This window comes from Thunnus maccoyii, chromosome 10, assembly GCF_910596095.1.
Source record: "Thunnus maccoyii chromosome 10, fThuMac1.1, whole genome shotgun sequence".
NCBI classification, from domain to species: domain Eukaryota; kingdom Metazoa; phylum Chordata; class Actinopteri; order Scombriformes; family Scombridae; genus Thunnus; species Thunnus maccoyii.
The window spans coordinates 15,843,758-15,863,587 of NC_056542.1; the positions used below are offsets into that span (position 1 = coordinate 15,843,758).

Sequence of the window (19,830 nt, forward strand, 5' to 3'; positions counted from 1 at the left end):
TAAAAACTGCTGCTGAAATTCTAACAATGTCTGTACAATAGTTGTCTTTATCTGTCAAGAATTTGTCTGTACAGTAACAAAGAACCAGGAAAGCAACCTCACAAAGAAGTAAACAAAAAGCAAGGTTAAAGTCAATGGTAAAAAGTTAAAGTGATGTAGGAAAGGAACAAATCGTCAAGGAGGAAAAACAGCGTCACAAAATCGAGCAATTAGTTTAGAAGCACGGGTGGTCAAACTGGATCACCTCTTGTTTTAACCAGTTTCCAGTGAGCAGCAGGCATACAGAAATACCTAAGGCATACCTAAGAAAATTCTCAGAAACATTCTTACGTTAGGAACAACTCTTAAATCATCTGTCACAGTCCAACAGGAAAATGGTTACCATGGTTATACTGTTCAAGTTAATGCAACCTTGATTGTAATAGCACTGGCTCTTCTTGTCGGTGTTTATATAATGTGGTTATTAAAATGCTTTACAAAAATCTGAGAACAGGGGAGGAGATGACAAATGTGCTACAAGTGCATATTAGACAATATATTGCAAAGTAAATCATCCATCCAAACTCATCCAAATCTGAAAAACTAATATTGCAAGAAATAATGGACAAGATTATAGATGAACTTGTCTGTTTAAAAGAGTTTCTCTACATACACTGTCTCTTGTTTTTCAATGATGTTTGTCAAACAAAAAAAATACTTTCAATATTCCTTGAAGCCTTAATAATACACTTCGTGATTTAGTTGTATTCCTGAATTTGTCATGGTGCCCCAAAGTACCTAAATTTTAACTCAGCTGAATGATGAAAGTATTAAGATTCAACTGTGAACTGGGAGGAAATTTGGGCCCCTGTGAATTAAACTCTAAAGATAAAACCTCATGTATATGAGTTAAGTTAAATCTATGCAACTCATTGTTTTCTTAAGAAACCTTCAAATAACTACTAAGTAAAAAACTGTTCTCAGGACGCTTTATGCAACAGAATGCTGCACATCTGAACTGTCAATGTACAGAAGTACATTTGTCGATGTGTAGGAACAAACAGTTCTGTTAAGAGCTGAAATGATGTATTCCAGACGGCTTTCAGATAACCTTTTTACCGAGCCAGAGTCAGCATGGTCTGATGGCTACTTGCAGTCCAATCTTGTGCTTTTATGCAAATTGTACAGCAGAGCTAGAAATACCATAGATGACACACCAATAATCACCTGAACAAGCACTTGAGAGTGGTGCCTTTTTGCCAAGGTTTAAGACATTATCAGGACAAAGAAAAGCTTATTTCTCCCACAGAGGAAAAGGAAGAGAGGAGGAACAAGCAGAAGTACTTCCACATTCTCGGAAAGTATCTCTCAAATTTTCACAATATTCGACCTTAACTTTTTATAAAGTACAAGTAACTAGTAAATACTACTAAAATTCTAGCATTTCAGTCACTTTTATGTGTCACTACAATATTGCCTTATCTATTATTGTATTGCACTACTATACTACAGTGGCTGTGTCTGTGAAATGTCGCAACATTTATTACTTTTACACAAAATTTTGCCATTTATGGTTTCCAGATGAGAATCCTTATTAATTTGCTGATCCCTTGAATTTTCTTTTGGCACCATGAGGTTAACATTTGTGTTTTTGAGTAAAATGTTTTGACAAATGTTGGATGGATTGTGGTATCTGATCAGTAAACTCTTTAAAATATATTCTGAGATGATCATAGTATCAGGGATAATATCTTTTTGTTCCAGTGAGAACCCTCACTGCAATTTGTACAAGTTTAATTCTTGTTCTTCGGATTTGTTTGCTTTAAGAAGGATGTGAGAACACCAGAGCCTTGAAAAATGACTGATGACAATGAAAATAAAACATTTGGGTATTTTAACATCAAATATCTCACTTAAAAAGATTTAGAGAATTTGGCAGTGTGCTAACTTGTGCTCCACTGATTTGAGTAAACAGTAAACTAATGAAAATGAGATTTGAATTCTTTTTGTGTTAACTTGCTGGATTAAAAATGAAGGAAACAAACCAAGCAGAGTCAATGAAGCTCAGCTGACTAAGCACAACACAAAACTGCAATGTTCTCACTTCATATCAAACATTTCTCATGTCAGCTTCCTGTCTCTTTCCTCTTTCATGTCACTTTTCAACCTAACGCTGCAATGACCTTTGAAACACACACACGCTTTCACTTCATGTTCATGTCTGTTACTGTATGTTCTCATTTGCTTTATTCAGAGAACAATTATCTCTCTTCCATAACAAGCTAATCACTGAAAACAGTTAATAGGAACTTAAACTCTTTCTTTTGATGGCAGTGAATAAGAGAGAAATTTGCAATCTGTGATGATCACAGATGTGTTGCACTGTAGTCTAGATTGATTGTTTTTCCTTGTTTCATGCTGAGCACAATTGTTTTGGGCTTTCCTCTGACAGATTAGAAGAGACAGTGAAGATGGAGAGAGAGAGGAGGAAGAGGAGAGAAACGTCCAAAAGAGGAGAATAGAGAGGAAAGATGCAAGAGAGGAATATCGCAGAGAAACAGTGTGAAAAGGGAACAAGATAAAAGGGTGAATAAAAAAAAAAAAAAGAGCGTACGGATTTATAGAAGGAGAGAAATGCAGGCGAGTGTTAAGGTACAACAGGAGAAGGCTGAATGGGTGAGAAGTTGAATGCTGAGTAACAAGGGAGGAAAGGAGTCACGAAGAAAGGATGTGAAACTCAGCAACAAAATTGAATTGAAGCCCAGTGGAGGAGAAGGGAGACAGATCTAATCTGATAATGACGGAGAAGCAGATGGAGAAATAAAGGGAAGAAAAAAGAAAAAGACAAGCACACTGATGGTGGTGAACAAAAAATACTGTGAGATAAAAGACATGAGCAGAGAGAGAAATGGAGATCAGTGAGAGAGAGAGGGAGAGAGAGAGAAAAAGGTAGTATAAATGCGAGCTAAACTTGATAACATCATTCTGATCTCTAGTGTTTCTGACTCTCCAACCCTCTGCACAAATATATATATACGTGTGTGTGCGTGTGTGTGTTGTCCGTGCGTGTGTACGTGCATGTAATATCCTGTTACATGCTGGGCAAAATGCTCCAGCAGAGTGTGTCATAATCTGAGAATGAGATCTTTATTGAACAATGCCTTTCATTTCGCACGGCATCACCTCTCATGGTGTGTGTGTGTGTGTGTGTGTGTGTGTGTTTGAACAATCCAACAATAAAAAACAGAGGCAAACTGGCTCTTCTTATGCTGCTCATGTATGTAAGCAAACAGGCTTGGTGCCAGCGGGAAGGTACTGAACTATAAAGTTAACATGCATGTAATGAAACACTTGGATGGTTTCAGGTGTAGCCTACATACACAGAAGCAGGTTCGCATGCACACACAAAACAATGTGTAACAACAACACTCGGCACACTGTCACTGAGCACAGTAAGTGGTTTCAGCATGTAACTCCCCCTAAAACCATAAATGTACGTTTTCTGTTTCTGTTTGTTAAAAAAAAAAAAAAAAGCTACAATGTGTTCATTAGGCTAGCTGTTTACCTGTGCTTCCAGTTTTAGTGCTAAGCTTTATGCATATTTCATGCACAGACATAGGATGGATATTGATCTTAGCAAAAAAGGTGGATAGGGTGCACATCCAACCCTTGTTGGGTACAAGTATGGGACAAAAAGCAGCAATGAAAGTAAAGGATAGGCAAAAACGTCAGACAAAGACCTTGCAGGTCAAAACGTTGCAATAAACATGTGGGAATTTGCAAAATTCAGTATGCGGACAGCCTCTCCTTTTCTTGAATGGATATTGATCTTCTCATCTAAATCCGCAAATAGAACAAATAAGCACACCTCTCACTATGTTTACTAAGTATTATCGAACGAATACCTTTAAAGCAGTTCATCAATATTTAATAACAATGGATGATGTGAAATGTGTCGCTCATAGTGACGAACACACAGAGAATAGTCACCTGTTCTCCTCAGCTCTACGGAGTTTTTTTAGTGCTTGAATAAACCCACTGTACACCACCTGCCCAAACGATGCCATACAAAATTAGCAACTAGCTGGTGAACGTGGTGGTGCATTTAGCAGCTAAAGTGCCAGGACCAAAGCGGAGCTAAAAGGAGAGTGAGGATTGGACTTACATTTGTCAGGTGGCCAGAAACATGACTCTAAATGAATGCTAATATTCCTTTATATCTACTGGATAATAAGTTTGCCATATCTACTTAAAATTTGTCAACTTGTGCTCACAGCTTATTTCTGCTGCCTGAAAGTGGCCACAAAAAAAAAGAAAAAAAAAAAAAAAAAGAAATCAGATGTTGCAGGTTTAAGGTACATTCCCTATTTATTTAGTAACAGTTTAAACACATCATTCCTATTGGTAATAATACCATTGTGCTCACAAAATTGAATTTTGGGAATATGGAAACATTGTTAAAAAGGAAGAAAGCAAGAAATGATTCAGTGAGGTTTTAAGGTATTTGGAAGAGAAAAATAAGGACAGAAACAGAAACCTGATTACCCAAACTGTGTTGAAAACATCCATCAAAGTTACCTGGTTCAACTTTGACCTATTGTACTTGCAGTGGTTGTATTAATACACAGTTTCACCTTTGGTTTTACCTCCTAATAAAGTGGTTAAAATAAACTGGCTAAACTGTTGACTTTGTTTACAACCTCTCTGATTATCTCAGCAATTACATTACTTTAGTGCATGCAGTATTATAACTGATAACCAAAGCTACTAAAATAAAAAAGTTGGAATAAACTGTCAGCTGTTGTAGAGTAAAATGCCTTTAAATTATCACTGTCCTCACACCAAATATTATAAAGTGATTTGGAGATAAATCCGAACATCACCTCCCCCACCCTGCTGTGCTTCCCACCCATACCTTCGCAGAACCCTCCCCAAACTCCTAACTTCATTTAATCAAAAGGAATTATTTCTCAAAGAGATTAACAGAAGACCAGTTTATCTCTGTCTCTCTCTCTCTCTCTCTGTCAGCCTTACAGTAGCTACTCTCAATCTCTACTTCTCCTGTCGGTATTAGCGTGCCTGTCACGTGCGGCAGCCACAGTGTGCGTGGGTGGATGACTGACTCTGTATGTGAATGTGACATCAAACTTGTGAGCAGAAGCGAGGGTTCTTTTATCAATGAATGCTTAACCTTATACGCAAACACACACTTGCACGTGTATGGCAAGAGCACACATCGACTCGGCTCCTTTTTGGAATCTTAATACACGGTGGCTGCCTATTACAGACTGATTACCAGTCTATCAGTCGCTGTGTATGACAGTGAATAAGCAACGGCCATCCAGTTATTGATCCAGAGATGGACAGCCTGAACCTCAGAGCAAAATGCATCAGAATCCCCATCACAGACCTGTTGGAGCTTTAATAGACGTTTCCAGCAACATCCAAGCTATGATGTAATCAAAAACAGAACAACATTACACTAATATGTGGTTAGATTGATGACTGTGGCTCTGTGGTTTAGCTGGTACAAGTAATAGCTGGTGTGGGGGCACTCATTGGGTCTGATTCCCGCAAGGCTCCCATAAATAGTCAATGTGCATTGATTGCAAATGGCTTCAGATGAAAACCCCAGCTAAATGACCGTGGTACCATTATATTAGTGAAATGACAAAACACCAAAACAGATATCATGAAGCATGAAAGCATTTCTGATTGATTGTTTCAGCTGTACAAGAGATTGAGGCTGTGTGTGTTTGTGTTCCTGGCTTGTGTGAGCGTCCACATGTTTATGTGTGCTCTCTTTGCGTCTATTGAATGATTGTTATTGGCTGAGTGTGTATTTAACATTCTGTGTGTATAAACTCGATGCAACACCATGCAGACTGTTTTGTCAATCCCTCTAAGACTCTCATTAATGTCATTAATTGGCTGGAGTCGACACACACCTGGGTCCCCTGATCTATCTCAGGAGCCTGAGTGACGACAATGTAATGTGTATACTACAGACAAAGCTCAGATGTGCATTTGCTTATATTTGAATAAAAACACTCTTAAACAAAAAGCTAAAGGCCTTAAAGGCATAGTTCGCTGTTCTGGGAAATACACTTATTTGCTACCTTGCCAAGAGTTAGACAAAAACATTGATACCACTCTTAGTGTTTATCTGTCCACTAATTATGTAGCTACAGTCAGCAGCTGGTTAGCTTAGCTTAGCATAAAGACTGGAAACAGGGGGAAACAGCTAGCCTGGCTCTGTCCAAAGGTAACAAAATCTGCCCACCAGCACCTCTAAAGCTCATTAATGCTCTAGTTTTATGGGAGGTTATGTATGGGACTATTTCTTGGCCTGGTACAGTGACTTCCTAAAGTCTTGAAATAGACCAGCTTGTAACTCCCCTAAACTACAGTCTAACTTTTTTTTTTTTTTTTTTTTTTTTTTTTTACAGTTTTTGAATAGAGTAAACAATATAGATATAGTGTTTTAATCAGTAAGCTTTAGAGGTGCTGGTAGATTTTGTTATCTTTGGACAGCCAGGTTAGCTATTTTCCCCTGCTTACAGTCTTTACGCTAAGCTAAGCTAATTGCCTCTCGCTTCTACCTTCATGCTTAATTCACAGACATGAGTTGTATCAATCCTCTTTCATATGTATTTGTCTGCTGGGCCCGTTTATTTGCCCCAAACAGCCAAAATACCAACTGTACATTAGCTGTAAGCTAGCTAGCAATGGACTCACCAATTGTGTTACAGAGAGACTCCAGTTCTTTCTGTTATTTCCACCAGTCTCTCTCCCTTTTCCTCTCCTCTCTCTATGTTTATGAAGCAGGGTGGATGCAGGCGAATTCGCATCTACTCGCATTTTTCCATTGCCTTTATATGCAATCACCTCTAAAATATGCTTTGCGTTCTTTCTAAACACAGTAGGCAAGAAAGTGATTATGCATATTTCCCAAAATGTCAAAATGTTCCTTTGAATTTCAATTTAACACCTCATTTGTGTCAATTGTGTAAATGTCTGTTGATGCATTTCTTTTACCTGAACCTCCCGTGCATGGTAGGCTATGATGAGGCCCAGCAGTATGACTGTGGACAGGCTGATCAGACACTTCAGGGCCAGAGAATACATGGAGCTCTGTGGAGAGATAAAGGGACACAAACACCTTTAGAAACATGCTGCACAAACCCGTCCACATTTCAGATAGATTTTTACCACAATGGCTGTTCCTGAGAGTTCACATTCGGTCACAAGTCTGGTTTAACTTGGAGCGAGTCCCAGATATCAGAGTGTGTCATCTGTCACTCCTCTGCTAAATGGCGTTAATGATGTACCATAGCAGTACTGCCTTAGCATAGACAATAAAAACTAACATTTGCAAAACAGACTTTCAAAGGCTGAACAGAAGAATGGTAGTATTCCACCTGTCAATATCACTCTGCAGTCAAGCTTTAAATCCTCTGCTCGTCTGGTTTCATAGGGCTTATAATCAATGCACTGGGGAACTTCCAATCAATACAACTCATAGCACTTCAGTGGCTTCTTTAACCCCCTCACCTCACACACTCAGAGCACAGCAAAGTGTACTAAAGTTATCATACGCATGTGCACACACAAATACTTTTGCGTTAGCAAGAAATACAAGACACACACAGCTGCAAACACCTGATCTACATAAGAAAAAACAGGAAATATACATCAAAAGGACATGCTAGAGAGGGAGAAACCCCAAAAAACGGTGGCTGCATGTGTATATGTACCACAGAGTGAAGATGAATAACTTGTATCAGATTGTTTTTGTTGCTGTTTTCTAGTGAGTTTATGTGTCCAGTTTAAAATATATATATTTTTGGTAACAGCATGGTCTACTCATGTGTGAGCCAAATGTGTTAATGAATAAAGTGTCAAAATATCATTATCAATGATGCATGCAGAGTACTTTAAATTCATCATACCATAGCTATGTGCTATACTTCTTTCTGATTTCTTTAAATTCTACATCAGGACACCCCAATCACAGTACAGAGTATATGAAAGTGCATGTAACCATGGCAACAGCACTAATGCTTCACACTGTCAGGTAACTCTCACTGGAGAACTGTACATGGCTTAAACTGACGATAAGCAAACATATTCATGATTCATACGCTTTGGTGAGTGGCCTAAGTGCAGCAATATCCTCCGAGGCATTCTGATACACGAACAATTATTGTCATACAGCAGGAAACCTTGTTTTGAATGATCACTTACAAGATACTACATTTCATTTTGTAAAGCTGTTGCAATGTGGCCTCTGAACCAGTCTACACACAATCAAGATGAGTGAATTGACCAACACACACTCAATCCTTAGACTCTCAACGAGGGAAAAACAAACAGAAAAAGCCATTTTAACAGGAAAAGTAGAGTACACAGAGGTAGCAACCATAGAATTACAATGAATTACAATATTAAGTAAATAAATAACATCAAATTATAAGTGTCATTAATTAACTGAAGTAAATATTATTAGTGCATTGTCATCAGGGAGAGTATTATTTATCTTTATGCTCTGTTCAGGTGTAAAATATCAACATATCCTGCCTTTAACTTTGAGGAAAAGAGAGAAAATAGAACCAATAAAAAGATCAGGCAAGCTTCAGGTGAAACAATATTTTGTCTGTCTGTCTACATGTTTATTTATCTGTATACACGCAAAGGCATGAATTACGGTGAGCCTGATATTGGCTTGCTGACACTGACCTTTTAGAGACTGGATTTTGTCAGTATATTTCATTCATTAATTTTTAGTTGAATACTTTAGTGTCAATATTCTGTTTCAAAAGCTTTACCAACCTGTCAAATATTGGCAAAAAAGATGCTGCATGCAGATTCGAAATGTCAGGAATCAGTAGTCAAACAAAACATTTAGTGAGACTCATTTCCTAAGCTTTAGAAATAAAACTAGTTGCATTCAGTGCTTTGGTTTAAAAAAAAAAAGATACACTCACTGAATTTATTCATTTGTCTACAACAGCTTGAGGACTATGTTTTGAATAGCAGAATAAACAAAAAAAAACCCCAAAGGGCATTAATTTTCAAGTTCACTAAGGTCACATGATGACCACAGCCTGGTGACCTTAAGCCTGCAGCATCTTTCAGCTGCTAGTAGGATGCTGTTAGGTATTCCTTGTCCAACACTCTTCATCTGAATGTGCACTCTGAGTTGAGACACATATTACTCAGCCTTTCCTTCATGACGTTATTAAGCAGCATCTACATTGCATTTTAGGTTCATGAATATATATTGCAAGTCAGCGTCCTGGAAAATATAGAGTGTGTTAGTGTGCTATTGTGTCTATTTAGAGTCCGTGTGGATGCTTCATGGCCTTAATGGTATTAATTCAACATGACACACACACACACAGTCTAGTTTGTTAATCTTCACTGACACCCTCCTCTGGTGAGTATTCCTTTTTACTGTAATTATCACAATATGAGAAGATTGAATATGTGACTGGGTGCCTTTTCTACCATTTATATAACACACACAAACACATAGAGACACTCGCACACGCACAAGATGAGCATTAAGTGAGTGTTGTTCATTTGTTGCTCATATCAGTGTGGTTATGGGCCACTGCGCTACACTGGGAAAATACCATCTCGCTTTGGCTCTCCACTGATTTCCTCTATCAGCTTGCCCAAAGCTCTAGCTGTCTTTTGGTCTCTATTTGCCCATGCTCTCTTTTCCTGTCTCAGTCTGTCTCTCCTCTGCTAACATCTCATTTGTACTCACTGAAGCAAACTAGGTGCGAAAGAAGCCAATGTTGTTGTGCTAATGAGAGAAATGCAGACTTTCAGGATTTCAGCAGCGTATGTGTTCAAACACACAGCCACACTGGTGAGCTGAAATGTGATCTGCTTGCATGTACCTACAGCCGTCTGTTTTTTTTTGTTTTTTTTTCAGTTGTGCCCATCACACTGTCAGCCCATCACACTGTCAGAGGCATTTTGCTTCTGCCTGTTACCACTTCACTTACTCTGCCTGTAAAGTAAATGACTTGACTGTGAGGGAGATATGTGTGTACATGTTTGCCTCCTGTTCTTTTTTACCTTGGTTCACATTGTGGACACTTACAATTCTCCATTCTGGTTGGCTGGCAGGAGTCCAATAATTTCTAACTGGGTGTATACCTAAACATCTGACATGGGTGTTTGCTGTTCTAAATCAACTCTAGGTAAGGTTAGTAACTGTGAGGCTTAGCTGAAGAGCTTGGAAATTGTGATGATGGAACAAGCTAAAGTGTGACATTTGGGGAAATATGATTATTTGCTTTCTTGCTGAGAGTTAGATGAGAGGATTGATAAATTGAATATAACTGAGGAGATTGAGGCATGTCTGTGAGTTAAGCATGTGGTTAGCTTAGCTAAGCAGAGGGAAACTGCAAGCTTGGCAAAGTGTAAAGTCCAAATATACACATAATGGCATCCCTAAAGCTAACTAATTAACATTGAATATTGTTCGCTTAATCCTTATCCAAACACAAATCTAAAAAAACCCCTGTCAATTTGTGGGTTTAGGGGGACTTACAAGCTATGAGCATTTCTGGGTGAACATCAGCCAGGTGCAGTGACTTCCGACAGTCTTGACCTCACTGTGAGGTTGCCAGGCAACCAGCGGAGACACCGCACAGCAGAAGCCTTTTTCAAGGAAGACATTTTGACATGTCACAGCAGGAAAAGCACAGGTGTAAATGATAAAATTAATCACGGCTGAATTCCATTTAGCTGCTTCAGTTTCAGGGTCCTGGTATTGTGCATGCTGGCTCACTGTCACAGTGTAATGGCTTACTGAGACACTTGAATAGAACAGAGCCATCCTTAATGTTATTAGCGACACCTGTGCTTTTCCTACTATGACAAGTCAAAAAGTCTGCTGTGACGAAGGCCTAGTGCTGACAGCAGATGGATGAGCCATAGTTCATTGAGAAACAGCATAACAGCATGTGGCTACATTTAAAACCTCAAATTATTGTTTTTTTTTTTAAAAAAAAAACAAAAACGAGATACGACATTTTAATGAGTGAGCTTCAGAGATGTTGATAGGAGTATTTTTTCAATTTGTATCGAGCCAGGCTAGGTCCGTGCAAATGTACAAACAATGAGAGTAGCATCAATCTTATCTAACTCTCGACAAAAACACAATAGTGAACTATTACTTTAAAAAAACACACAAATAGCTGCTTAGTATGAACCATGCAGATTTAATGTGTGATATTTGTATGGATAAACTAACTGTAGGAGGAGGAAAGACTTTTGAAATAATGCTACACTACAGTGAAGCTGGTAGCTACTGTCAGTCCAACCTTAAAGGCAAGTTGTTGGATCAGTGATCAGTGACATACAGTATGTAACAAAACTGAGTCCACCGTCAATATTACTAAAATATGAATTATAAATCCTGTCCATTTAATACTTTTTTTTGTTTCTAGACAGTACCCAATAAGAATTAAGCCTGCTCACTTGAAAAACAGAATGTTTGACTAATGAAACTATAATGAAAGATCCATATTCAAGAACAAATTACAAACAAAGTCAGCACACCCTCCATTAGTGAGACTCCATTCTTTTATTCTTCAATATTTTGTGTGCCCTTCTTTATTTATGATGGCAGATTTGATCCTCCTGGGCAGGGATGACACCAGTCTTGCCCAAATCTGTGGAGAGATGTGCTGTCATTCTTCACAGATGATTGTTTTCAGCTTCTCTTTGCTGGAGGGGTTTTGTTGCTCTATCTTCCTCTTTAAAATACTCTAAAGGTGTTCTATTTGATTCAGGTCAGGGGAAATACTTGCCCAGGTCATAGTTTTCACTTCTTTCTTCTTTAAAAACTCTTGTGTGATTTCTGAAGTGTGTTCGGGATCATTGTCATGTTGGAAAATTCTCCTCTCCTGCTAACATTCTTGAGAGTGGTAGTAATCTTTTCATTCAGTGTTTGGGTATACAAACTTGCATTCATAGTGCCATTTATAAATGTCATCTCCCCTACACCTTTTGCACTCATGCAGCCCCACTCAGCACATTCCTACTTCCATGTTTCATGGTTGCCACTATGTAGTCACTGTATTAGTCCAGGTCAATGCCAAACATGCTGGACCCCATCTGATCCAAACAAATTTATTTTGGTTTAATCTCACCAAAGAATCTGCTGCCAGTGCTCATCAGGCTTATTTTCAAGTTCTTTGGCAAAGTTTAATCTTGCAGTTTTATGCTGATTCGTGAGCAATGGTTTCCTTCTTGGATGTCATCCATAGAGGTTGACGTCATGCAATGTCCATCGCACTGTCTGAGCACTCACTAAAAAAACAATTTCCACAGATAATCCTTGTGCCAAGTCAGAAGCACTTGCCTGTCTTTTTTTAAATGCAAAGTTGCGTAAATAACCTTCTGTTATTGTTAGTATGGGTCTTCCTGTATCTCCTAACCACTGTTGCAACTGTTTTGCACTGTTTTGGCTTCTGTTCAGTAGCCTACTGATGATCTTGTACCCTCTCCCATCTTTATGAAGTCTCACAATCTGATTTCTTACTTGTTCATTCAATTCCTCACCATGTGGAGCCATGTAGCATTAGACACAACCGAGGCCAAAATTGAGAAAGTTGTAGTATTCATAGATTCTTTTATAACCTTGTTCAGGCAATTAGTCTTAATTGGAAGTCACAGGTGTAATAATTTTTGTTTCAGTGTTTACAGGTGTAATCACTTTTGTTGCATTGAGGTTGTACTTTGAGGCCTATATTTTCAATATAGTCTATCTAACCTGTTGTTTTTAATTACAAATAACCTACACTTCACCCTAAAATACTACAATTATTGTAAGATGATACAATTTTGAATCATTTACCATTTTAGGGATAGTGTACTCAGTTTCGTTATATACTGTATATACTGTATGTTTGCATGTGTGTATGTATTGTGTAAGTGTGTGTGTAAATGTGTTTCTTTTCCTGTTTCTTTTTGTCCAACTGTGTATAAGTGTGTCCTTAGTGTGTATTGATCAATGGCTTGGTGGACAGCATGCAGAGATAATGAGCTTTTTGAGCTTCTTCAGTGATAATACACACACACACACACACACACACACACACACACACACACACACACACACACACACACACACACACACCAGGTAGTATCTAGAGGAGGTTTTCCTAAATTGTCCCCACCTCACCCTTATCGACACAGCAAATACACGTTGCTTACCAACACATTACACTTGTACTGATAAGTTGTTCACTACATGTGTTGGTAATGAATATGAATGTGTGTGTGTGTGTGTGTGTGTGTGTGTGTGTGTGTTGTAATGAGTTAGCCTTGGGGGTCTCTCCCTGTCAGAGCGATGCCTTCTTGCAATCAGTCTCCAGGGAAACAGGCAGTAGACAGAGGAGCGATGTCACCTTACCAGGATAAACACACACACACACACACACACACGCACACACTCGACTGCACATTGACACACGCCATTACGGCCCTACACACTCAATTAAATCCAGACAAAGGGAGATGTGAGCACACATACGCACACACGCATACACGCACACACAGACCAGCAGGTGCACCCATGGGTACTAACATGACAAAACTGAATACATAGACACACACTCCATAGGTGAATATACACAGAGGAGGCTACATAAAGTCAGTGACGTGAATGTGTTACCGGTGGGTGATGCAAGTTCTAACACACCCATGTGTACCAACACGCTAACACATACAGAGCAAGATAGCCTAGTCTTGTTACACTGAAAGAAATTAGCATATTTGTACCTGTTAAGTAGCAAGACATTGGATGGGATAGCATGAGATCTACCGTCCCTTAGAAGCCTGTGATCTAGAAGATGAAGGGAGTGTTGACTAGAGTGAAGGAAAAGAGAGGAGGAGGAAGAGGAGGATGCGAAGAGAGAGGGGCGCAGAAGTGCTGAGATGGCTGATGGTTCCTTTAGAGAGTATGGTGACAGTTGGTGAGTTTAATTCCCTGATGATCTTCGTGTAGTGTCTGAAAAGCAGCACCCAGGCGCTATAAGTGGCCTAGTAGAGAAAGGTCTGTAAAGGTCTCCTTGTAAATGTCTGCGAGAAATGTCATAGATAGAGGGGGGGCGAGGGCGGGGAGGGAGGGATGGAACGGAGGTAGCGCAGGGAGAATGAGATGTTGTAAGCCTGCTGAGATGGCAATGACCCCATTGGGGAAACGGAGACATATTTACGAATCGCTAGGGAAGGAACACAAACACTCCATGTAAGTGAGAGGAAGGAAGGATGTGAGGGAAGGGAGAACGGGAGTGAGCTGTGCTGCTAATCTGTGAAATCATTGATGCTTGTGGTGAGAAACAGACTGTAAGTGGGTGTATGCTCACAAACAATACCTTATCCCTCTGCCTGTCACACACACACACACACACACACTGTACTGTATGTTGTGGTGTCAAGTGTGTGTATTGACAGTGTGACAGGTGAAGTTGACAACAGCTGTGCATTCCCTCAGAATAGCCATGTTCCATCGCAGGCCTGAAACGTGGCGTGGAGCCCTGAGGAGCCACGTGGGGCTTAGTGAAATGATCTATTGATCTGACAGTGACAGGCCACATGCTAAGGTCCCAGGTGTCCGAGGGCCTCAGTTATTCTCAGATAGAGACACATGTCAGACTGGGATGCCCCTCCCCTTTAACCTGTTGCTAATAAAATCAATAATAGAAGCTCATAAAAGTGTTTTTGGGAGTAACTGTCCTCTCCCTGCTGTTAACACTAAGGTTTCAAGGTCCCTGGATAGCAACAGTAAACTGGTGACGTCGATCATGAAAAGTGGTCACAGTAAATTTAGAGTTAAAAATATAGTGTGATGCTTGGTTCTCTGTAGATGTACAGTGTAGAAACTCTTAAAACAGGTCTCAAGTTTAATTTATGATCGCAATGTGAAAGGCTCGGTTTTGCTTTTGTCTTGGATGCTCTTTGTGTGAAAACTTATAATCCTGCCTGAGAGCAAATTAAATTATTTCACATTTATGAATTAATTCATCATCCAATATTCTCTCTGCATAATTTATCTAGGCTCAACAACTGACTGGATGTTTACAGTACAGGAATTTACTGCTGTAGCCTTGAGCGCTGAATATACATACATGAGAACAGTTTCTTTTTTTTTTTAATCTGCAACCAAAACTTGTGGCCTTGTGAACAAGTCCATGGCCTTGGTCATGTACTTGTTCTTTGTCTTGAGCTTGACTGAAGTGGACCGGATAATAACTGAAGATAGAGGCTACAATGCAATGAATGAAAAACCTCAGCTTTTGCTACAGTGTGTACTGACAGGGTTTGAAATCTACTTCTGCACATGAATATACATATGCTTACTCACTATGCCCACAGTCACGAACACCATGTCCTCCTCGGTTAACCTCTCTCCATTTATCCCTGCTAACACACACACACACACACACACACACACACATACACACACACATCAAACCCACCCTGTTTAGTTCCATTCTTATTCTTCATCTCTATTTTTGGGAGCTAGATGGAGCAGCTGGACCTGCTGAAAAAAGTGCAGGAGCGTTTGGTAGACACATACACAAGCGTCGGCAGTGACATTTAGTTTATAGCAAGTCTTACGGAGCTGTTAACAGGATCTATCTATACATACAGGACATATATCTTTTTTTTTTCAATAATGAAACCTCTCCCTATCACATTTCCCCCTCTAGCTCTCTCCACCACCTCTCAGGGATGGCTGTCAATACACAGGATACAATATAGCACCTCTGAAAGGCATTTTCAATGTGTGAGTCTGTACAGTATCTGTGTACGGGGGTGGACAGTGCATGTGTGGGTGAGTGATTATCAATAATCAATAGAGGAAATCATTCAAGGCCCCCCCCTAGATTTAAAGCAGTGTATGAAGCTCTCCACTTCTCCCTACCATCTATCTCCCCTTCCATTCCCTCTTTCATCCTGATGATCTCCTATCCATTTTTCACAACAGCCAGCAGGCTTCTTTCCACCTCAATTATCTAAGTGAGGGCTTGAACTGTCTGTTGGAACTCTACTATCTGTTGGAGTCAAACCAAATCCGCAATTGTAAGAAAAAAAATTAAAAAAACCCAACTTTGCACTAAGCATTTAAAATGAATTTTGATCAGGCTTTGCTGAAGCATACTTAACTCTTTCAAACCCTTCTAAAACCCTAGAGGGAGACAATGAAGTGCAAAGATAATTCAAACACAGTATTCATTCTCAACTCTGAAAGTCCTGTTCTTAACTAGATATCTTAATGAGCATAGATTATCAATATGGAGAAAGCACTAGCAAACACAGTGGTTGCTGTGCTTGAATACATAGCTGTCCATCAATCCTTATTGATAGACAGTGCTGCCTGATTCAGATGAGAACTGTATTGGTTGTAGCTTAAGAACCTAAATCAGGCTTTTCATTATCGCCTTTCCTTTTTTCTCTCTTTCAACAGCCTTTCATTTCTCGCCCAGACGGTTCTCTCTTCCGATCACACTCCCCCAGTTTGACGCCCACTGGAGGACCAGAGAAGCAGGGGGAGGGAGAAAGAGAGGGGAAAAAAGAAAGAGAGAAAGAAAGAAAGAAAGAAAGAAAGAAAGCAAGCAAATGGTATAAAGAGACAGGCGTGGAGTTGAAATAGAAAAGAGACAGACAGAGAAAGAGAGCATGAAAAGTGTTGGCCGTCTCCTTCAGGGAGAAGAAGAATAGGCTGACAAAGAAAGAAATGAGACAAGGATGCATTGAGAGAAATTCAAATCATGAATTTTCATTAATAAAAAGAGACTGTCTCTAAAACAGTGATTTTCATAAAGTAATGAGGCAAAGGAGAATAAAAGGGAGCAAAGGCACAGGCAGGAAAACAGAAGAGACAGATTTCTCTAGCAATGACAATAACAGAGAGAGACCAAGTATGAACTAAAGCCCACAGTCTGCAAACACACAGAAAGAGAAAGAGATAGAGATGAGGGACACACCCAGCTGGCCTATTCTAATAGGCTACCAGTTCTGTGCACTCACATACACATCACATCCTCCTTCACATGATCACTGATCCATATATGACAGGCTGCATAACTGGAAGTGATGTTTCCACCTTATTAGCTAAAGAAAATCAACTCTCTGTAATGTGTCAGAGTAAAAAGAAGGATGGAATAAGGAGTGAAGTATCTGTGAATCAGGAAGGTGAGCGCAACATGCTCAAAGACTCACCGGGACTGTCACAGACACACACACACACACACACACACACACACACACACACACACACACACACACACACACACACACACACACACACAACCAAAATAAACAGACAATAGCAGCCAGGGGCCGATTCAGCTTATTACACTCCCCATTACACAGACAAATGAGATCTTGGCCTCCAACAGATAATCTGCCCCCCATGTCCTCTGCATCGTTGCATTACATCACCCAGAAGCAGCAACTGTCAAGCCTGGTCATTACAGTACACAAGCCTCCAACAAAATGGACATGGTGCTGGTCAGACTGGGCAGGGTTTAGCGATCATGAATTAGCTGGTGAAAGCTAACTGTGATTATCAGGCCACTAAACTGTCAAAAACAGTCAAAGCTGAGGCGCCCCTGTGACCTGGAGGTTGAAAACGTGTAACATTCAATGTCCCTGGTTCAGATCTGGCTGGTGACCTTTGCTACATGTCATTTCCTTTCTTTCTCTCTCCCCCTACATTTCCTGTCGCTTTTTACTAGCTATTATCAAAATAAAGGCAAAAATTACCCAAAAACACTTACACTTAAAACACTTAGTCCCTAGTGTGGGCTAGACTCCAAAAACACTAGATCCTGCACTTCCCATAATGCAACTTATTAGTGTCTTTCATTGGACCCTTCCTGCCTGGTAAATTCCCTCATCTTTCAAAACTCCAGTTTGTAACGCAGGCTTTCTGTTATAAATTTGTAGTCTCCAAGCCCAAGCCGCAATAACCCTGATGACATCACTATGACATCATAAGGGTTATTTTCTCAGAGCAACAGAAAACATTGCACAACCAAGTACTACCCATGACTGAACTTAATGTGTCAAATCCGTGGAGTGCCCTTATAAATATCACTGGTCCGTACCCTCACCTTTGTGTACACGCCCCACGACAGCTCCGTCTCAATCACCATGACGACGATGCCAAACATTCCGAAGATGAGGGCATAGTCACTCAGCCTCTTCCTCTTCTCAAACAGTGCCCTGCGATGCCCCAGTTTATAGCCAATGTTTTGGTTCTTCCGTTTGGAAGCCTTGGAGGTGCTGCCCCGGGCCCCGGTGCCCACTGACCCGACCCCTCCCTGACTGCTTCCCCTCCCTGGCTGCGCCCGCCTGCTCTCCACCAGCGCGTGGTTCTGATGGTAGATGGACATCTGGTTGGATGTGGAGTCGGTGATGTCATACCTTCCTCTGGGGTATGGTGAGTCTTCTTTGGATGAAATCACAATCTCTGGAGGGCTCTGAATTGGGGGTTGATTGGTAGAGGACTGGGCCACCAAGGAGGTAGGAGGGGCTTCACGCTGGCGGTCATGCCCCCCAGCGGCTGTTGCCCCGGCAACAGCTGAAACACCGCCCTCTTTGGTTTCACTGCTGCTGTCTGATTCGATGAGGTTTCTGCGGGAGGCGCTGAGGCGGCTCAGGGGCTTCATGACCCCGCCCGTGTACTTACAAGAACTCATGGCGATCTCCGTGAAAGGGTTACTGTCCCGACGGTGAACCAGAGGGCTGGCCTGCCTGTGTTTGCAGCCCCTATCTCTTTCCCTGTCCCTGTCACGCTCTCGGTCCCTCTCCCGGTCCATGGATGGTGAGTGGGAAGAGTAAAAGAGGGCGTTGTAGACCGGGGAGTTGTCTCCGCTCAAGCTGTGCTGCGAGCCCAGGCAGGAAGAGAGCGGGGTGCTGGTGGGGTGCAAGGCATTGGGAATGGGTGGAGGCAGGGGCTGTGCTCCAGAGGAGGACAGGGGCAACTTGGGGAGCGATGCTGGAGGCAAGCTGGGCGTGGCAGGGGATGGGGATGGGGTGCTGCCATTTAGACGGTCGAGGCTTGAACCTCCCATGTGGTTGGAGTGGTTCGATCCTGGCTGGTTGCCAGTGGTGGAGGGATGGGATATACTGCCCAGGGGAAGGAGGAAACGCTGGTCCTCGTCCTCACTCCCTCCTAGCAGAGCCAGGCTCAGAGAGGGGGGAGGCTCCATGGTCACGGCTGTGGCCACGCACCTGTCTACAGACAAACACAAAAAAAGAGAAAAGAAGAACTGTAAAGACAGACAGAAGAAAAATGATGTAGAATACAGACTATTTATCATGATGGAGGGAGGAGCAGAGGAACATTGTGATGAATAACAGTTAAAACAAATGAACTCAAAACTCAAAAAGCTGAAGATGCGTGACAAAGAGGGGCAACAGAGTGAAGAAAAGTAGGCATAATTGGGGAATATGTTATTCCTTGAGTCACATTTGAGTAAGCTGCCCAGTCAGCCTCTCTCAGTGCTCTCTCTCCCTCTGTTTCCCAATGTCCTCTCCTTCTCTCACATCCCACAACGCTTCCAGCAATATATGCCATAAAATGTCATCTGTGTTACATTGTTGTTAGCCAGGAGGATGGTGCAAATCCTCTGGCTTTACACCATGGAAATGAGATCAGGCTCAGAGACTGAAGGATAATAATTCCACATCAGTCTTTTTTTTTTTTTTTAATAACAGGAGAAGTATTTGTAGTGACTGTGTGCATACCTCAGTTAACCATAAGTTGGCTGCATTTGGATGCATTTGATTGATCCAAAACAATAACCT

The 19,830-nt window shown here is 40.9% G+C and overlaps 1 protein-coding gene across 2 annotated transcripts in view; it reads right to left on the reverse strand.

The window, feature by feature from the left end:
• The window catches only part of kcnn3 (potassium intermediate/small conductance calcium-activated channel, subfamily N, member 3), a 47,353-nt gene that overhangs the window by 26,930 nt on the left and 593 nt on the right, over window positions 1-19,830 (reverse strand). For both annotated transcript variants that reach the window (XM_042425216.1, XM_042425215.1), the window contains exons 2-3: window positions 18,132-19,258; window positions 7,018-7,113 (exon numbers count right to left, since the gene is read on the reverse strand). In XM_042425216.1, coding sequence (XP_042281150.1) covers window positions 7,018-7,113; window positions 18,132-19,232 — 1,197 coding nt within the window. In that variant the 5' untranslated portion in view covers window positions 19,233-19,258. The remainder of the gene's footprint in view (window positions 1-7,017; window positions 7,114-18,131; window positions 19,259-19,830) is intronic.